Source organism: Xylocopa sonorina, chromosome 11 (assembly GCF_050948175.1).
Source record: "Xylocopa sonorina isolate GNS202 chromosome 11, iyXylSono1_principal, whole genome shotgun sequence".
Taxonomy (NCBI): Eukaryota; Metazoa; Arthropoda; class Insecta; order Hymenoptera; family Apidae; genus Xylocopa; species Xylocopa sonorina.
Window position 1 is genome coordinate 9,786,628 of NC_135203.1, and position 18,545 is coordinate 9,805,172.

At 53.4% G+C, this 18,545-nt stretch overlaps 1 protein-coding gene across 1 annotated transcript in view; it reads right to left on the reverse strand.

Annotated features, from left to right (window-relative positions):
- The window catches only part of Inr-2 (insulin-like receptor-like), a 29,783-nt gene extending 23,681 nt beyond the window's left edge, over positions 1–6,102 (reverse strand). The window contains exons 1-2 of the mRNA XM_076904002.1: positions 6,042–6,102; positions 5,311–5,953 (exon numbers count right to left, since the gene is read on the reverse strand). Coding sequence (XP_076760117.1) covers positions 5,311–5,944 — 634 coding nt within the window. The 5' untranslated portion in view covers positions 5,945–5,953; positions 6,042–6,102. The remainder of the gene's footprint in view (positions 1–5,310; positions 5,954–6,041) is intronic.
- Positions 6,103–18,545: the final 12,443 nt, after the last annotated feature.

Genomic DNA, 18,545 nt, shown 5'->3' on the forward strand with positions numbered 1-18,545 from the left:
TCGTCCCGGAGAGAAAACGACGCGAAAGATGTAGAAATTGTTCGCAAACGCAGCGTGAGGTTTGGCTCGTTCGCGTAGCCCTCGTTTATAGCCACCAAATGTGCCAGATGTATCCCTCCAACAGGGATAATGGGAGTTAATTTGGAAATTTTACGAAACGCTATTCCACGCGGCTCGAAAGCTGCGTCATCTCCCGCAGAAATCGAATATTCACCGCGGAACGTGACCGGCTATATTTATGATAGTACGTCTGTTCGAAAAATTCAATAGCAATCAGCGCGCGACACTCGCGAGGCTCTGTCAGCGCATGCTGGTACGATCGCGTTTCTCCCGATTTCCCGCGGTAATTTCAAGACTTTTAATCAATCAGACTCGACCTCGCGGTCGATTGACGTATTAAACTCGTCTCGAACGGGCTGCGGTGCTGTTAATTGTTTACTGGCTCCGGTCGGGTCGCTGCGGTTGGCCTCGGGGGCCGTTTAACGCGGAGAAACATCGTCGAGGCATCCAGATGCCGCTTCCTCTTCTCGCCCTTTCGCCAACCTTTTCTCGCATCGCGCTTCCATTTAACTACTCGGTTGCGCAACAATTCGCACAAATTTAAAGGCCAAAACAGAGGATAGCTCCTCCAATTGGAGGAGCGAGCGAAAAGGAGGCTCGCGCGTTTCGAGTGTCCATGGTCACGCGAACAGCCTCCGCGCCCCACCCCGATCTGTTCGATCGGCTAATTAATTCACTGGCTGGACGTCGAAACGTTTAAAGGCGGCACGGTCATTTCAGCTGTTCGAATAATTCGCTTTTAATTCGATCGCCGGCTGCGTCTGGCCGCCGGTCGGCCAGAAAATAACAGAGTTCGGTGCGGGGGGGGCGAGCAATTGTACGTCGGACCGATCGGTTTTAAAAGCTGTTTTCGCACGGCTGCGTTCATTCGCGTGGCTATGCCACGAATGGATAAAACGATACCGTTTCACCCCGCGTCGTGTCCCTCGGGTACCCCTTTCCGAGAAAAAAAAAAGTGTATCCTTCGCTCGTCTCCGTAACTACGGATTTAATTCGCGCGTCGCGAACCGCAAAGGTGATTAATCCCTCGCTCTTCTAGAACGGAGTGGATCCTCGTCGGTCCTGGAAGGATCCGTCTGTCTCAATGTTTACTACGGAAACAAGGCAGGCGGGAATTAGGCTCGACAGGATTGAAATCGTCGTGCATTAGAGCAAGAATACATATATAATTAGCGTACTCGGTGGCACGGGTGGCACGGTTAGGTCTGCATAAATAACCGTGGGTTAACGCGATTTTAAGCGACAGTACGGGCCTCCCTTCGCAGCCCTGTCGGCTCGCGAGTACTTAACGCTGCCAAGCGTTATAATCTCGGCGAAACCGTGGAAATAAACAACTGTCACCCTCCAGCGTTCCGAATTCGCGACACGTCTGGTGACGGGCGCGAACACCGATGGCCTGTGTCCGATTCGGACGGGTCCCATTTCTCGGCGGCGAGGCTCGCGTGTACGGGATGACACCCGGGACAACGCGGTCCGACTATTCTCGCGAATATCAAGAGACACGGGTCGGGAACAAAGTAAATCTTGGCATTAGCCGGGAGCTGTGCCAAGCGGCAAGTAGGGGGTGGTGGTTCTATTTTCTTGCGTCTAAACTGCGCGACTCTGCTCGCGATGCCTCGCGAGAGAGGTACGCGATCGGCGTTAATTGGACGGCAATTAACCGAGAGGAGTTTCGAATCGTAGATGAACGAAAAGGAATCTCCGGTCGCCTCGGAGTCGTCGCTTGGTTCGCGATAAATAGCATCCTGTTCCGCGTCCGTATCGTCGCGGTCGAATACCCAATTTCCGGCGGAAGCGATGCTAAAATTAACGCGGCGTGCCGAGTTTTGTATAATCGCGTTTTAATTTGATTTTCTTGGTGCACGCCGCGTGCATCCTGCGCGCGCGACTGCCAATTACCACCTCGGGCCGGTGTACCGTTCCGAACTCTTCGATCCTCGTCGGTTGCCGACGACGCACCGAACGCGGGGATATTAAATTGTACAACACGCGGGGACAATAATACGGCCGTGTACCTAATAATTAACGATCGACGTTTAACGAGACGATTGCGTGCAGGTCGAATGATTGGGTCGTCGACCTTCGCTCGGTTAAACTCGTTGAAACAAATCGTTCGCCCGGCACGGAGGTGGGATGTGGTGACGCGCATCGATCCAAGGGGAAAAACTTGGTATCGAGAGGAAAAGTGGCGTCGGCGGCGTGGCGGCGCAGCTGTTCGCCAAGGGTGTCGACTCGCGTACCGTGGTAACGCGTGTATATATCCGCGCGGACGATTCGTAACATTTAAAGACGAGCTTTACGATCGTCCGAATTAATTTAGAGATAAGAAACGCATAAACGGAACCGAGGAGGTTACGAGGAGTATAGTTGGAGGAAGAGGCGGACGGGAAAAAGTGAAAGAAGAACGGCGTAACGTTCCAATAATCGTTCCGATAAAAATAAGGAAATCTCCGGGCTTCTGCCGTGAACGCGTGGTGAACGCGTGGTGAACGCGTCGTGTCCGCGTAGTGGCAAAGCTACGGTGGTATAAAGGGCCTGGAAATTTCAGCGATGCTATCGGCTGAATAACGCGACGCCATTTGCATAATTTCACCGCGAGGCGGAGAGTGAAAGAGGCAAACGGGTCTCGGGCGATCGTTCGATTCGCCTTAGCCACGCCCGAAACAAAGTTGGCCCGGCTGTGAAACATGGTTTGACGCGCGTCCCGACGACTCGCCTTTACGACTTTTCCACGCTTCGTCGCGCTTTCTACCCCTCTCTCCCTCTCATTTCGATCGTTTCACGCTCTTTCGCGTGTATTCCCCGCCATCGCCCCGCCGTTACACCGCCGTTACCCCTTTCACGGTCCCGCGCGGCGAATATTCGAAAGCGCATTATCACCGACCGCGCGGCAATGGGCTCACCAATTGCAGCCAGCCGTTACCACCTCGAGATATTATCCGACAGAGTTATGTGGGTTCGCTGGAAAGGTCAGTTGCTCGGAAACGGAGGTAACCGCGCTTCGAGACGGTGTCTGCGTTTTCGAGAACCGCCGCTCGGAACTGTTTTCGAATCGCCTCGCCGATCCTTTCGAATCCTTTCCAATCCTTCCTCTCCGGCCGCGATTCCTCCGGGATCGCACGCTAGCCAGGAGTTTATGCGCGTTTCTCGTACTTCCCTCTTGCGTGGGTAGATATACGTATATATATATATGTTCTATTACCGTAGCTGGTACCTGCTTTCCTCTTAATTAATTCGGTTCCACCGCTCGATGTCGAGCGATCCTGGACATTGCCAACGCGAGTTTTCGGCCGCGCCAAGGAGGAAAAAGTTGAGTTACGAGAGAAGGCGGGGAGAAGAAGATTTCTAGTCGATGTTTTGAATTTCATTCGAGTGGCCGCGTTGGGATCCACCGGAGCATAATTATCACGGAAAAGGATTGGGAAGAAGGCTCGCGTGCACAATAATTATCCTTGGTAGTAAGCTTTCGAAAACAAGGCCGCAAAATATACACAAATTAATCGAAATTTGCATACCCGTCCCGACGTTAAGTACCTTTGGAACAACTTTATGCCGGCTTTAACCAGTTCCTATTAATTTGACCGAGCCGCGGAGGAATCCATAATTATTTCCGAATACTCGATCGAATCAAGAAATTTCTCCCTCTTCTCTCCACTCCACCTCTCTCTCTCTCTCCCTCTCTCGTTTATTCAACAGCACCATACTCGTCGCATCAACAAGGATTACGATTAGGGAAAAAGCAGCTTCCCTTTCACCTGCCCTCTTCGACCGTTAATTCGACGAGACGAGCGGGGAGAGAAGAGCGGGGGCGTCGGGTTAAATATTTCCAGCCCGTTTGCTCCCTCGACACTTTATTCGCGGTTCGACGTTCCGCGTGATTTGTTCGCTGGCCAAATTTTTCAACCGCGCCGAAATGATTCACCGCGGGAATCAATTCCGCGGCAGTACGTTCGCGCGCGCGCGGTTCTCCGCGGATTTATTGCGTTCGTCGATAGTTCGAGAGACGAGGATCGATAACTCAGGTAGAGTTTCGGTGTTCGCTGTCCGGGGAATATTTCAAGATGTCATCGTCGTTTTTTCCGGCTTTGAAAAACTGTCCGCGTTACCAGAATCTCCATTCTCGGTTCGCGAGCGGCTGAACCGGCGACCTTTCCAGCTTTTCGAGGGCAAAAGTAATTTGTACTGATTAAAGCGGTCGCGTGGTCGCGCGGCGGGTCGGTTCGAGAACCGCGCGGAAAAGGGTTTCCGTCCACGGTAGCCGAGACCCACCGAGGTGCCGTGATGCACGGTTAACGCGCGTTTACCCCTTTCCTTCCTCCCTGTTATTTCGCAATCGCCCACGGGAATACCCGCTCGGCCGCGTTAATCACGCATCCGTGGCTCCTCTTCCTCTAACGAAATTCCTCCAAAACTCCGTCGTCCTCGACGATCCAAAGAATAATAATCAACGGGCACGATTAATCGATCGATTAATCGAACGGTTAGTAGCACGAATAGTGTGTCTACACGCGCGTAGACGTTCGGTTAATGTGCATGGCGGACCACCGAACGGGGTTAATAAGTAGTTTCGTCTGCGTCTATAAACGGAAGGCGAAACATGGCCGTGCTAGCAGTGCACTTGTACGGCCGTAGCGTGCGGTACGCGTTCGTTCGTTCGTGAACCGAAGAGAACGAACGCCGGTGTTCTTTCGATCACCCCGCTGCGTGGTTGTATATGGTAAGCAGTTACAAGCGTTATCCAGGAGCCCGACGTAGTGGATGCAAATACTTACAAGGGTTGGGGCTCCCGTGCTGGTCTACAACTCGAGGACGCAAAGACAAATATACTGTATTCAGAGCGTCATCAGTTTCTTGCGGAACGTGCGGCCATAAATCGAGTCGGTGTTCGTTTATTATGGGCCGATTCGACGATTTGTTAGAACGAAAGCGGGAAATCGGATTACACGATAAAAGCGATACGCATGCAGATTTGATCCGTGTTCTCGCGTTCGGTTAAATTGCCGGCGATCGATCGGCTGTTGCGTCGTTAACGTTAATTAAAATCGCGATTCGATTATCGCGGCTGCGTTTGCCAGCTCGGCCGTTCCTCCGTCTTCCGGTTATGAATCAACTCGGAGAACGTCTCGATCATCGACATTAGCGGGCCGTCGTTCGTTCCTCCGTTGGGCGTCGCATTCTCGTTTATCAACCCAATGCAAAGGAGGACGCGGTGAAAAGCGAACAGAGCAGAGGTAAGGGAATCGAACTCACCTCCTTCGTCTTTGGAGGAACCTCTCGGTGTTCCGCTCTGCAGGTCCGCGGAAGCGGGGAACACCAGTACCAATAGGAACAAAATCGTCCAGGCGACCGTCTGCTTCTGCCTGGCCCATCGGAACGGCCTGTCGGGCCTTAAACTCCATCGCACGACGCTCGAAACGAAGCTCCCGGAAGCGTCCGGCTGTAACCTGTCGCGGTTCGACGTCCCGGTGGAAATCATGCCGCGGTTCACCACGCAGTGTCGGCGGTGTCTGCTGCCCGCTCGATGGAAACGTTCTTCCGCGTCCCTTTCGGCCGTCCTCGTGTCCTCCACGGTGGAGTAGTCGCAGCCTCGTCCGCGAAGCCGTTCGCACAGGTCGCAAACGTTGCTTTCGTTCAAGCGGTTCGACGAGGAGAGCGAGTGCAACAGCTCGTCGTGCTCCGGCGTCGAACAGCACGAGGAACAGTGGCCGTGACAGGAGGCAGGGATCGCGTCGGTGATGAAGTCGGTTAGGCGGTAGGTGGTGTTGCCTTTGGAGACCCTGCGAACGGTGGATAGGAAGGCGTTCACCAAATTTGGTCGACCGATCCTCGGCTCTTGCGACGCCGCCACGGTCCCGCTGCTCGTGCACCACGTTGAAACCTCCATCCTTGGCTTCTGTGGACAAAAACCATATCGAACCAGTTAAATTTCATTCCCCGCTGCTCCTTTTCCATTTTTTTTTCTTTTTTTCCCCTTATCGTACCTAACGTTCAATATTACCAGAATGCTTTCACGGTGTTCAACGGAACAACGGCTTTGAACGAACTCTTGCGATCTTGTCGTTTATCTTCCTCGAACTGGATCCAGTCTTCTGGTTCTTCTCTATAACTTTGCGCGGTTCGTTCCTGAAGAAGAATCGAGGAGGTGATGGATGAAGATTCGAGGAAGATCGACGAGACTCAGGACCAGGTGGAGGCTCCTTCGGCCGTGAGCAGAAGAGACATCTCTTCCTGCGTCGCTGCGCGATCGTTCCAACTGTGCCGCCACGTGCCGAGGACGAGGCGAATATCAGTCCGCTTCGGTGGAGGAACCACAGCGAGGGCCCTGTGGTTCGATCGACGCCATCGAGCACAGTTCAAGCGGTCCGAGCCTCGCTAGTTGAACCGAACAAAGATCGAGTCGAACACAGATCCCGGTGTCGTTTTAATCCCCGATGTTTACCTCGGTCTCGTCGACGCACGCGGCAACTATCGCGATCTTCCTTCCTCGCCGATCCTCGGATCGATCGATATCCTGTAATCAGATGATCGTAACCAGTCAATCATTTCGCTCGATGGACACTCGTGAACGCGATATTATACGTCGAAAGTCGTATAGCCCGATATTTTGCTGGGAAACTCGATTGAATAACCAGCCAATGGGCAATGATATTTAATCAGAACCCGATGCAGTTGGCGGGCAGAGCGAAAAGGAGAAAATAAATGTTCCCATGAAATTTACGGAGCGAAAAGCGTCAATATTTAGCACCGGGGGCGATGCGCGATTTAATCGACTGATACTCATCATTTCGATAAAAAACTACGTATACGCGAGCTAATTTTTCCTCCTTTTTTTTCCTCTCTTCCTTCCGTTCCCGTTACATCCTGCATTCCGGTGTAATTACCGTGTTCAATAACGCGCTCGAGATGAATCGCCTCGAAAACTCGCACCGGTTTCGTTTCACTGTTTTCAAACAACACGGAAATTTCAATTGTTCCGACACGGTCGTCTAACGCGGAAGTTGGACGTTACAGCGACCGCCAATCCGGTGGCAACCTTTGCCGATTTCGTCTGGCAAAGGTTAAAGGGAACGTAAAGCGTGGGCGACGCGAAGGGAAACGTGCCTGGCGTCGCAATTATGATCGTTAGAACGACGGTGAGCATTATTCGTGGAACAGCTTGCGAGCGACGTCCGGACAAATTCTCCACGAGCAAAATGTCTGGTTCGAACGAACGGGGTGGTACGGTCGAAACTTGCAGTTGGATTAGAGAGAGACGCGAACGGATCGACGGGTCCGATGAAATTCGGTTAAAATTGAAAAGACACGCGGCTAGGTATAACGGCCGAGTCGAGGACGCGCAAAGCACGAACACACAGGCGGTATGTGCGTCGGCGGGCAATATTCGCGAGGTAGCCGGAGTATCATCGTCCAGGAATGTTTGTTTGCGAAATTCGCCGCTGTGAAGCGGGCAAACGACGCTTTTCATTACACGAAGAGCTGCGCACAGAGGGAAGCAGAGAGAGAGAGAGAGAGAGAAAGAAAGAGGGAGGCGATCCTGTATCGGACCATCGCCACGAGTTACGCGGCTCTGGTTGCCCCCTTTCGCCTGGCCATTTTCCACCCTTTCTAACCCCGGCAAACCGTTAACCGTGTCTTTCCCTCGAGGCGCGATGGTTTTTCGACTATGTATTTTCGACGATCGTTCGGGTCAAAGGAAACAATCGGGACTCGTTACTGTGGCTCGTCGATAGAGAGAGGAACGAAGAGTGAGTGAGAGAGAGAAGGAACACCCATTTTACTTTTACTTTTCCAACGGCTTCCGATTTGAGAATCGGTCGCGGTGGCTGGTTTAGGAGCGAGACGTACACGCTCGGCGCAAAGTAGAATACTTAACGAGTTGGCCACGAAGTTAGCCACGTTACCGCGTTCTAAGAATAGAGGAGAGCATACTTCAATGAACACGTCATCTTTATCATTCATCGCGGCGAATCCAGGCCATCGGGTACCGATAACAATTTATTCCTCGTGTAAACCGTGCGTTTCGCGACGCTTCCTTCTACGGGTCTGTCTTGCGTCGTTATCGTCGCGACGCAAACTGGAAGCATTGCGTTACGTCATCGGAAAACAGAATTTATTGCTCTTTATTGTCGTCTATAAACGGAGATAAAGAAACGCGAAGAGACACAAGTGGCGCGCGTATAGGCGTATATGTTGTACGTGTATATGTATATAGAAAATGAGGGTATTAATACAACACGTACGTACGCGCAGCTATGTTTACGAGCGCCGCTAAATTTAGACGGGAGGACAGAAACGTTAATGAGGGTGGTGTGTAGGACAAAGGATTTGGCGGTGCGTTTGAAGGCGGAACGGGTTGAAACGCGTCGCGCGAGAAAGCTACGAAATAAGAATAGAACGGGTGTACGCGAAAATGGTGCGGCGAAATTTGGCAGCGCGTGTATAATGTAACAGTAGGTACACGGGCCGGAGGATAATTGAGAACATGTGGGATGCGCGTCGGACGACGAGACGAGAGTGAAAAGATATCGCGGCGTCTACGCGTGGACTCCGCCGTCGGGTTCGCTTTACGCTTTATTACCGTAGAGACGATCTAATATTAGTTGCACCGGCCCGTGAAATCGTCTCTGTGTTCTCGCGAGCGACGGCCCTTCTGCAACTATGTTGAGACGGCCTGCCCCCGTCCCCGTCCACCCGCGGTGAGACCAGTAATTAATGTTCGAGACGGTGGACCGTTTGTCAGTATGAGCCGGCAAGAAAAGCTCGGGTTCGTCGCGACGCGTTCCGTGGAACCTTGCAAGACCAGCCACGGCGTTTTCTTCGCTTCCCGCCGTGGCTGGAGCGGGGCCTGAAATGTCCATTCACGGGCCACGGTTCTCACGATACCCGGTAAATTGTTTACGATCGACCGTATGGAACGAACGCCGTAAATTGGACCACACTACGGGGCTAAGGGGTTGCAGGGAAACGAGCGCGTGACGACGTTAAAGAAAGTGTGCCGAAAACGTTCGCCTGGCGATCGTTCCGAGCGTTCTCGCACCTTCTCGCCGATTGGAGAACGCTTGGAGAACAAGACGATTGCGTTACTGCCCGCGTGGTTGCAAAACACCGTTCCGGTTACCATGACACTCGGGGCTAAGTAACGTGATTCGATTGAAGGTGCATTTTTCTTGCTAACGAGCGATAATTGATTTATTGCGTACGAAGGGGTCACAGCCGGGGCGTATACGCGGTAGCACGCGCCCTGGTACCGAGCGATCCGCTCGATTAAATCTCGCCCGTTCCCGCTCGTCCTCCGTCCGGGTAACCAACGCTCGCGCGATTCTTACCAGCTCCGTTCCGACGAGACGACCACCGATAACCACCGATACCACCCACTCGACTCGACTTTACTCGATCGTCGTCGAGCGTTAAAATGCGCAGTTTCGACGACCGGGCGACCAGACGAAAACGCCGGTCCGCTCGAAATCGATTCGCATCGATGAACGCGTCCATTTAACAGCTCCGATGGATCGTGACGCACCGTATCGCTCTCTCTCTCTCTCTCTCTCTCTCTGGGGCGAGCAACAAAATTGCACGGAGCGTCCACGAAGTTGCGAACGGGGGGGCGGTCGCTATCCGAAGGAGCGATCGTTCGTTTCGAAAGGTCGAGCAAGGCGAAAGGGAGCCGGGTGAACGCGGATCGCATCGATGGACCCTGAGAAAGTTGCACCGGGTGGGGAGTCGCCAATTAATCATCGGTCGTGACTATTCGGGAACGCGATCGGTATTTCGAGCGACGAACGCGGCTGTCCGATGCGTTATCCTCCGCTCAGGGGCCGAGCGGAAGATATTTGGAAACGGTCCGGGTAAATATGTAAAGAGACGGGGCAAATACGAACGAAGAGAAGCGTTAAAAAGCCGAAGGGAACTAGATCGGGCGACCATTCTAGAGGCGGAATTTCGCAACGCGTTCAAAGCGGTAGGAAAGTGGCCTCGGCTACAACCGAGTATACGGGAGGCACGAGTGAGAGACTTTTGGGACAAAGTTCGCTCGGAATTCACGGGATCACGATCCATGGATAGAATGGATTATTCCAACGTTATTCCCGGGTATCGACCGCGATAAAACATCCGGTTGCGTGAGAAAATGTAGGGTCGAAAAGCAAAACGAACTCGTACGACTCCCCTCGTATTGACCTATCTCGACGGGTTAGAAAAGCGATCTCGCCGATCGAGGCACGCACGATCGCGAAACCCGTCACGCCGTCGAAACGTGGTCCGTTCCACCGCGTGCAATCAGCGAGCACGCTTCTTTTAATCGCGTTTTGCTTCACCGCCAGAAGGAAACATAGCCTAGCGAAACACGGTGTTACCTCGAGGCAGAGAAGCAGCCGTACCCACGTTCCACCCGAAATGTTCCACGACTTTCCAACGGCAGACAGATAAGATAGCACGGCGGTAGCTAAAATATTCAAACCGGATGCAAATAGAGTCACACTCCGACTCGTCGGTTCGACACGTGCCTTCGTCTGTGTTCCTCCGTATCAGCGAACCCTTTTTCCATTAGATACGTGCAATCGCTCCGATCGACGAGCAACGTTCGAACCTGAGCGTCGTATGCTGCGATACGTTTTCGCTATTTCGTTGGAGCATCGAATAAGAATATCGATCGAACGTTAATCGTAACAGACGAACGACGTAATAACGTTAGAATACGGGAGGGAACGGAAAGGATAAGCAGGGTAGCCGTCGATCGAGAGCTCGATCGGTCGCAGACGTGCACCCGGGTGGGTGCGTGGATTACGTGTCGCCCAGCTGGAAAAACATTTCGTTCGGATTAGCCGTGGCCGGAAACGGACGATCTGCCGTCGCGCTTTTGATCCGCGCGTCGCGACGCGACTGACCCGCGGCCGCGTATATATGGCCAACGGGGCGTAGTGTGCGCGGTCGCGGGCGCGCGCGCTCGTACGCTGCGCGTGTAATAGCCGGTGCATCGCGAGTGAAACGGGAGAACAAGGAGAGACGAGCGCAACGAGATGCGACTGCTGGAATGGTGGGAACAGGGAGAGGGAGAGAGAGAAGTACGGGGAGGTGGTAGAAGCGGAGCACTGGTGGGATATAGGGGAGGGCGATCGACTCGGGAGCGGCGCGACGAGGCGCGGTATACGATGCACGGGCTGAAAGGGGGAGGCAGTAGGCCGCAGGCTTCATTCACCACGCGGTTACGTTCTACTACGAAGTGTTTGTGTTCGCGTTTGCCGGTCCGCCGACACCGACCGTCCGACCTCCGTTTATCTCTCCCTCTCTCCCCCGTAGCCAGAGCGCTCGCTGCAGCTACGCGTCTTTGTCGCGCGCGCTTTCCCGTATCACCTGTCACGCGCTTCCAACTTGGACGATGGCGAATCCGTCTACGCGAATAGTCCAATTCTCTATTATTAGAATTCTCGTTGCTCCAAATGGGAGAGAAAAGGGAGGAAAAAATCCGGGAGGATTCCGTCGTTCGACGCTCCCCGGGAATAGAAGTCGCGTATGGTATCGGTTGAACGCATCGAATACACGACGGCTGGCATTATACCGAATCGCAACCGCAAAAGGAAACGATAGGTAGAGAGTGGGGGAAACGAGGGAGGGAAGAAGAAGGAACGGTGTGTAGAGAAGGAGAGAGTCGGATTGGAATTAGACGCCGCCCTTGGGGGTCCCTCTCTCCCTTTCGAGACTTCGCTACCGCTCCTATTTTATCTCTCTATTTACTTATTTATTTCGCGTGTTGCTCTCCTCTTTTCCTACCGGCGGAAATAAAAAACGCGCGCGTACAATAGAACTGGTACGCGTTACCGGCGCGTCCACGGGGTCGAGGTGAGGTCGCGCTAAGCGGGAGCAGATTTTAGCGGCTGGTTATACGCGCGCGAGGAACGCATCGCGGGCCAACCGAATGGAGGAGGAAACGCGCACTCGGATACTCGTTCCTTCTCCTATTCGGACCCCGTCTCCGATCCTACCGTTCGACGAGATTCCTCTCGCGTATCGGCTTCGCGGCCCCTTCCTCGATTCACCGGAGCCGCGTCTTTGACCAATCGCCGGCGAGGATCGTCGCGAACGAACACACACACACATATATATATATACGTATATATAATACACATATATATATGTAGACGCGCGATACCCGATGGGTGCTGCGCGCGGCTGCATTCATGCATTTCTGTGACTGGCGTCGCGTCGCCCAAGCTATCGCGGACCGCACGACGGGACGACGACGACGACGACGACGACGACGACAAAGGAAATCACGACAACGCCACGGCACCGTAGCTCGCGCTCCGTTCTACTCTCGCGTGTCGACACACAGGCCCTTGCGCGTCTCCTCTCGAACTTGTCTCTCCCTGTACCTCTCTCTCTCTCTCTCTGTTTCTCTCTCTACATCCGTGTACGCCGTCGTTCCGTTCTATCTTGGAACGCGGCCGCCGCACACGGACCGTACGTTCCTTTTGTCGATCCTCGCCGAGTCTCTCGCGAGACCGTACCTCCGCCTCTCCCCTATATACCTTGCCGCGGCGTTTTTCCCGCCGTCGTTTAACGTGTTCCTTTTTGCGTCCATCGCGGGCGATAACGAGCGCGCATTCTACGCTGATACCGAGCAGACACGCGAGAAGACCGGAGGGATTTTCGGAAGCGAAACGCGCGTCGCTTCCTCCTTTCTTCCCTCCGCATCTCCGACAACTCATATGTACGTCAGCCACGCTTCCTTCTTCTTGCGCGAACCACCTCCGAATCTTCGAGCGATAGAATTTCGACGATCGCGCTGATATATCGGGGTCGAATGTTACAGATTCTTTTGTTACGGATTCTTCACCGATACGAGTAATTTCCGGAGCGAATTTGGGCTATCGCGCAACGAGCCAACCGCTGCGCCACCGTTACGTCACCCTTTCCTTCGTCTCGTTTCGGAATGCACGCGGCAGTGATACTTTTATTACGACTCGGTTACGGGTGCCGGTTGTTTTGAAAGCTAGAGTGCCGCGGGCGATAAAGGCGAGCGTAATGAGATATAATGCCAGTCTCGAGTGGCGACAAACACAACCGATGCCACTCTCTATCGCTGTGCAAATAAAATTACGCGTCCGCCGCGGAGGTGCGCGTGTGAGAAAAGCAACGCGCGCGCGTCGTGCCTCCCAGCCTGCACGCCGGACGAGGAGTCCCTTTCCTCGAATTCCTCACCCGCCCAGCGTCCATTATCTTGTCGAACCTCCGGCTCCCAATGTCCTTCGACGCGAACACGTATCGACCGCGTGGAGGGAGGTTCGACTCCTCGAAGCACGCCGGCTGAAACGCACGCCCGATGATTACACGGCTACTCTCGCTAAGCGTGCCACCTGTCATCCTTTTAAAAATTCAATAACCCTACCCCTGCGCTCCGAAACTACGCACACGCCGCCGGGACCAGCCGAGAATGGGACGGGAATCTTGAACCGCGCGTTCGTTCCACTTTTTATACTCGTGCTCCACCCACGCGTTAAGATTCTCTCCTCGTGTTTGTTTGCTTTCCCGTGTGCCGTTCAAACAGGAGCGATCGAGGCGATAAGTGTCAACCGAGCGAGGCTGAGCGGGTAAAAACGAAAAGAGAAAAGAAATCCTTCGGAGCGCGGGGCAACCCGGTCGAAAGATCGATACACCTCCGGGTGGCTGTCCTTGCACGGGAAAACGTAACGAGGTCGAGTAATTTTCGATAGCGTCGAGAGTGAGGCGGAAGGGAGAGGGCGGCGAGCGGGTAGGTAAGGGTGTATCGAAATTGAAATTTCCAGACGTGCACGCGTGGTAGCGGCCGACCGGTGGCGTTGTCAATTCGAGGATCCGCGCGGGGATCGCGAACCGTGGAAACGCGCCATTCTTCGCGTCCACGCCGGCTCGGTTCGTTCAATGAACTTCCCCCCCGGGCGGCCGTGGGCCGACGCGACGACGAGCCCGCGTCCCAGGGACGCGTGAGAACCACTGAATCCGCACCAAGTCCTCGGCTACGTACCGCGGCTCGGGCGCCGGTCGGTCGCGTCCGTCGGCTTTCGCTCGGTTTCGGTGGTTCTCGCCGGATTTCGGCCCCGGCATGCAGCAGTGCTACGTTGCGGGAAGAATTCGAACGCGTACGCCGCGTTCCTGAAGCGCGCGCATCCCTGCCCGGACGGGACAGACGAATAAATTAATTGCAGTTTATACGGACGCGGTGCCGGCGGCCGCGATGCAAATTCCAGCCGACGGCGGCGGCGACTCTCCGCCGCGCCTCGCTGCGTATCCTCCTCTTTACGCGATTGCATCTGCGCCAGGGAAAACGGTGCGGCACCGTTGCACCACTGCGATTCCCAGAACAGCTTCGGGGTCGAGAGACAACCGCGCGAAGCTTCTATACCCGCTCGTTGATTATCGATGCCATCGATCACGGATGAGATCGTCGCGTAACGAGGATAGATCGGTGGGTTCGTTCGACTGGAAACGTCGAGGGAAACGCGTATTCGTCGAGGAGTGAGAACCACTGGCCTGTAAGGGTGGTTGAGTGAACCAGGGCGTGGGTGGATTATGCGGGTGGTGGGAGAGAATCGGGCGGGAGAAGCAAGGAAGTATGATACTACGCCGCAGTGTAAGGGGTGGCCGATCGATGCCGACCAAAACATTGCCACATGCCCTAGCCACCGCGAACGCTCTCTACCACCTTCCGTAACCCAATTGTTCGGCTAGAATACGTTTTCTAAACGCGATTACGTACGCCGTGTTAACGGTGTCCTGGTTCGCACCTGCTAGGCCTTCTTAAACGATGTTTGCGGTGGAAAAAAAAACCCGTTTACACCGTCGACGGTTTTCACCGACTCGACCGCCACCCCTCGCTCCGTCGTTTTCGTCAAACTCTCTTTTTACCGGGGCGTGAAACGAGGGAAACGTCTCTAGAATGCCCCCGTGCAATTAAACGGAGACAGAACCGTTCGTGACCGAACAGTTTATAACCGACCAGTTTGTTTCTTTCGACCGAGAGGATATGTATTAACAAACGGTCTTCGCGAAACTTCTTCACCGCGATCCTATTTCGCGATTCTTCAAGTATTTTAACGAGCCAGCCATTTCGTCCAATTATCCGAGTTCAACTGTTCCTATTAGTGCGATTGCACCGCAGAAAAATCCGTCTCGAACTCTTCGTCGCGCACCTGACACATCGATCCCCTGCCTACCACCCTCTCCGTTCGTTCTAATGAATTTTCCGCCGCGATTCTAGCTGGGAAGGAGAAAAGAAAGATAGAGCCACCGAGAACCGAGACGATTCGCGATGATTCGGTGGCAAAAAAAATGCCGCGCGCTCAAAAATCTGCCGTCTGCTTGCGTCAATAGATTTAAGGAATCGTAACGCCGCGCTTATGTAACCAGGTATCGACGCGGTTCGTGTTATTGTATCGACGCGTGTCAAGGCGACGCCACGGAACCAATATCCGGATAATGGAGCGTTCTTAAGATCCGGCGACTAGAGTACGTACACGCAACCGGTGCGACACCTTTGTCTCCTCGAACAGCTAAAATCCTACCAAATTCTCACTCGCACGAAAAAAAAATGACACGTTCGAAGCTGCATAAACAGCCAACTACTACAAACTATCGTGTGTACACCGTTATCGAATCAATGTCACGGTAACGTATCGACTTTTTTACAGCGCGATCGCGATAGGTTTCCTACGAAAAACGATAACCGTAGGCTAATCTATCGGTTCACGAGTGCCTTATCGGACGCGCCTAATTTCAAGGGACGTAAACGCGAGCTGAATGGAAGTTGTTAAATAAATAAAGCTAATTGCGAAGGCGGACGGCGGCGAATCAGGGGATGATTGTCGTCGGGGGAGAGAAAACTGCGCGAGACCTGAGCACGATAGCGATTGTTTACGGGATCAATACGGAATTATCGGGCATACGAAATGTTCCATTGAACGGGGTGAATACAGAGAGTCTGTTCGGGAAGCACGCGAGATCACGGAGGCTATTACCAAGTATACATACCGGCACGGCAGAGGCACGCGCACAGATAATTGGAATTGTCGTTCCGCGTACGTGAACCGAGCCACCCCCGTGTTTCTCTGTCCACCGGTCTCCGAATCTTGTCGAGCGTTCGTTTGATACCGCGTACCATCGAATATCGGAAATATCTGTCCGACTTGTCCCTCTGAAAACCCCCTGGAAACACTCGAAACGTTTCATTTTAAACGATCGACGAAGACTCGCGCCGCAAGGTAAACTCCTAAAGGGAAACAGAATAATCCGAACGATGCGCGATCGGTGCATCTGGCTGCGCGAGCATTTTTGCATTCGCGAGAACGCCGCGGAGCGTGCTGCGCCAAGTGTCAACAGCGATAGCGATAATTCAATTTACTTTCGACGAGCATTCGATGGTAATAAGCGGTCTCGACGGTTGGTGGTACCGATTAAAATAAACGGTGAAGCGGCAGACGCGTGCCCCGCGAGAGACGGTCGCACGCGACGCGAGTTACGCGGAGCCGGTATCGCGAGGATTTCGCGCGAGGATGATGGTTTTGTTCCTTTCCGCTTGATATTAATAGACCTCCTGCTGGTATCCCGTCGTGGGTTTTGTCGCGGCACGAGGAAGCAAAAGCGTGCGAAACCTCGTTCGGTACTTGGTGCACGTAACTACGTGGACGTCGACTTGCCCCGCGCGTTCGAAGAAACGGTGGTACGCGATATACGCCCGTCTAAATGGAGCACCGCCGCGTCTAATCTACGCTCGTTCAAGAAATCAGTCGTGATTTACTGCCCTACACCGGTACGCGTCAGCTCGTTACACGCTCCCCCGATACACGTACACACCTACACGCGTATGTATATCCCTGTTACGATTGTCGAACGATTTTTAAACGATACGATCGAACACGGTGAGTATCGGAGAGTAAGGGAAAAAATTGGAGTAGAAGTAACACGCGTCGCTGTCCGTCCTTTGAAAGAGTCGAGAGAGCGTTTCTTTTGTAGGCCGATGGAGATGGGATAATTGTGCATCGTTAAAAGGAACAGAATGCTTGCTTTACTCTTCCTAGGAAATCGTCTATTTAAAACGGTTTCCTCTGTCGTTGCGAATTACCTGACCTATAGCTTAACCCTCGTCGTACATTGTTCGAACGAATGTCACACGACAAATTTCACACGCGTACACGCACGCGCGCAGGCAAACAGAACGATCGAACGTGTTCGACAAGAAGTTATTCAATGCCCAATTCCGTTGCGTCTCGCGTAGGTCAGGATCCGTCTGGAGCAAATAGAGGAAACGGCGCGAATACCATCGAAAAGTCGATCGTGGTAATTAAAAACGATCGAAAATCGATGGTACGATGGGATCTGCCGGTGACCGACTGCTGAGACGCCTAGTTCGAGAGCGTGCAAATATTTCAACCATGACTGTCCGTATTCTCGTGAGAAACCCACTCGTCGAGATGCTACTCGTCGTACGAGAATAAACTCGATAAAAAAAGGCATCCCGATTAATCGAAGGCACAATTACCGGGCAGACCTCTGACTCCGCGCGTCCAGTCGCAAGCGCGCGGCAGCTAAATTCGCACGAACCGATCGGCACCGCGCCGCGACCTGTCCCTCTGTCTCGTTCGGACGCGACGGTAATTGCGCAACCGTGCCGGCTATTTTGTTTCAAAAAACGCGGCGAACTTTTAACACTGCGCACGGTACGAGGAAAAGTCATTAAGCCTGGCTTAATGAATTGGTTCAACTTAATTGGATGGGTATACGTGCTTATTACCGATGTTTGCAGATACCATTAGCGATGTTAAACAGCTCGCGTCGCCTCGCGCGACATAAATTATTTCCAATGAAAATTGCAGATAGCGAGACGGTAAAAAGGATGCGGGTCGTGAAAAGGAATAGTGGCGAACGGACGAGAGAGAGAGAGAGGGGAGGGGGGGGGGGAGAGATCGGGTAATATCCAATTATCGAGACGGCCGAGTCGGTGGATCGCGTATCGGTGAGACGCGGCGAGAATTGCGGGACCAAGTGTAGCGGTTTACCGCTGCCATCATGGTCCCATTCTCGTTCTGGTTCGAGTTTCGAGTATACGAGTAACTCTTCGACGCGCGTGCATTGACCCTCTCTACCCTTGTCCTCACCCGTCGACGACATTCTCGTGTCCCGATCCCCCTGACTCCGATCCCAGTTACCCGTTCCATTATCCCTCGAACCGAGCTCTCGTATCTTTCGACGCGTCGCAAAACAGCAAGCCTACTTACTCTCTTCCTCTTTCCATCTCTCTCTCTCTCTCTCTCTTTCTCTCTCTCTCTCTCTCAAGCCGCGTGCGCGTCCATACAGCAGCAAAGCACACCCTTCAAACGATACGCATTAATAAATGCATCGGGGAATCGAACGCTTCGAACGTATCGAGAGGCGGAGGGCTGTCGTATAATGACGCGACACGACCAATACCGATTACGCGTATCCATACCCTCGTCGAACGACCGTCGAGCGATGAC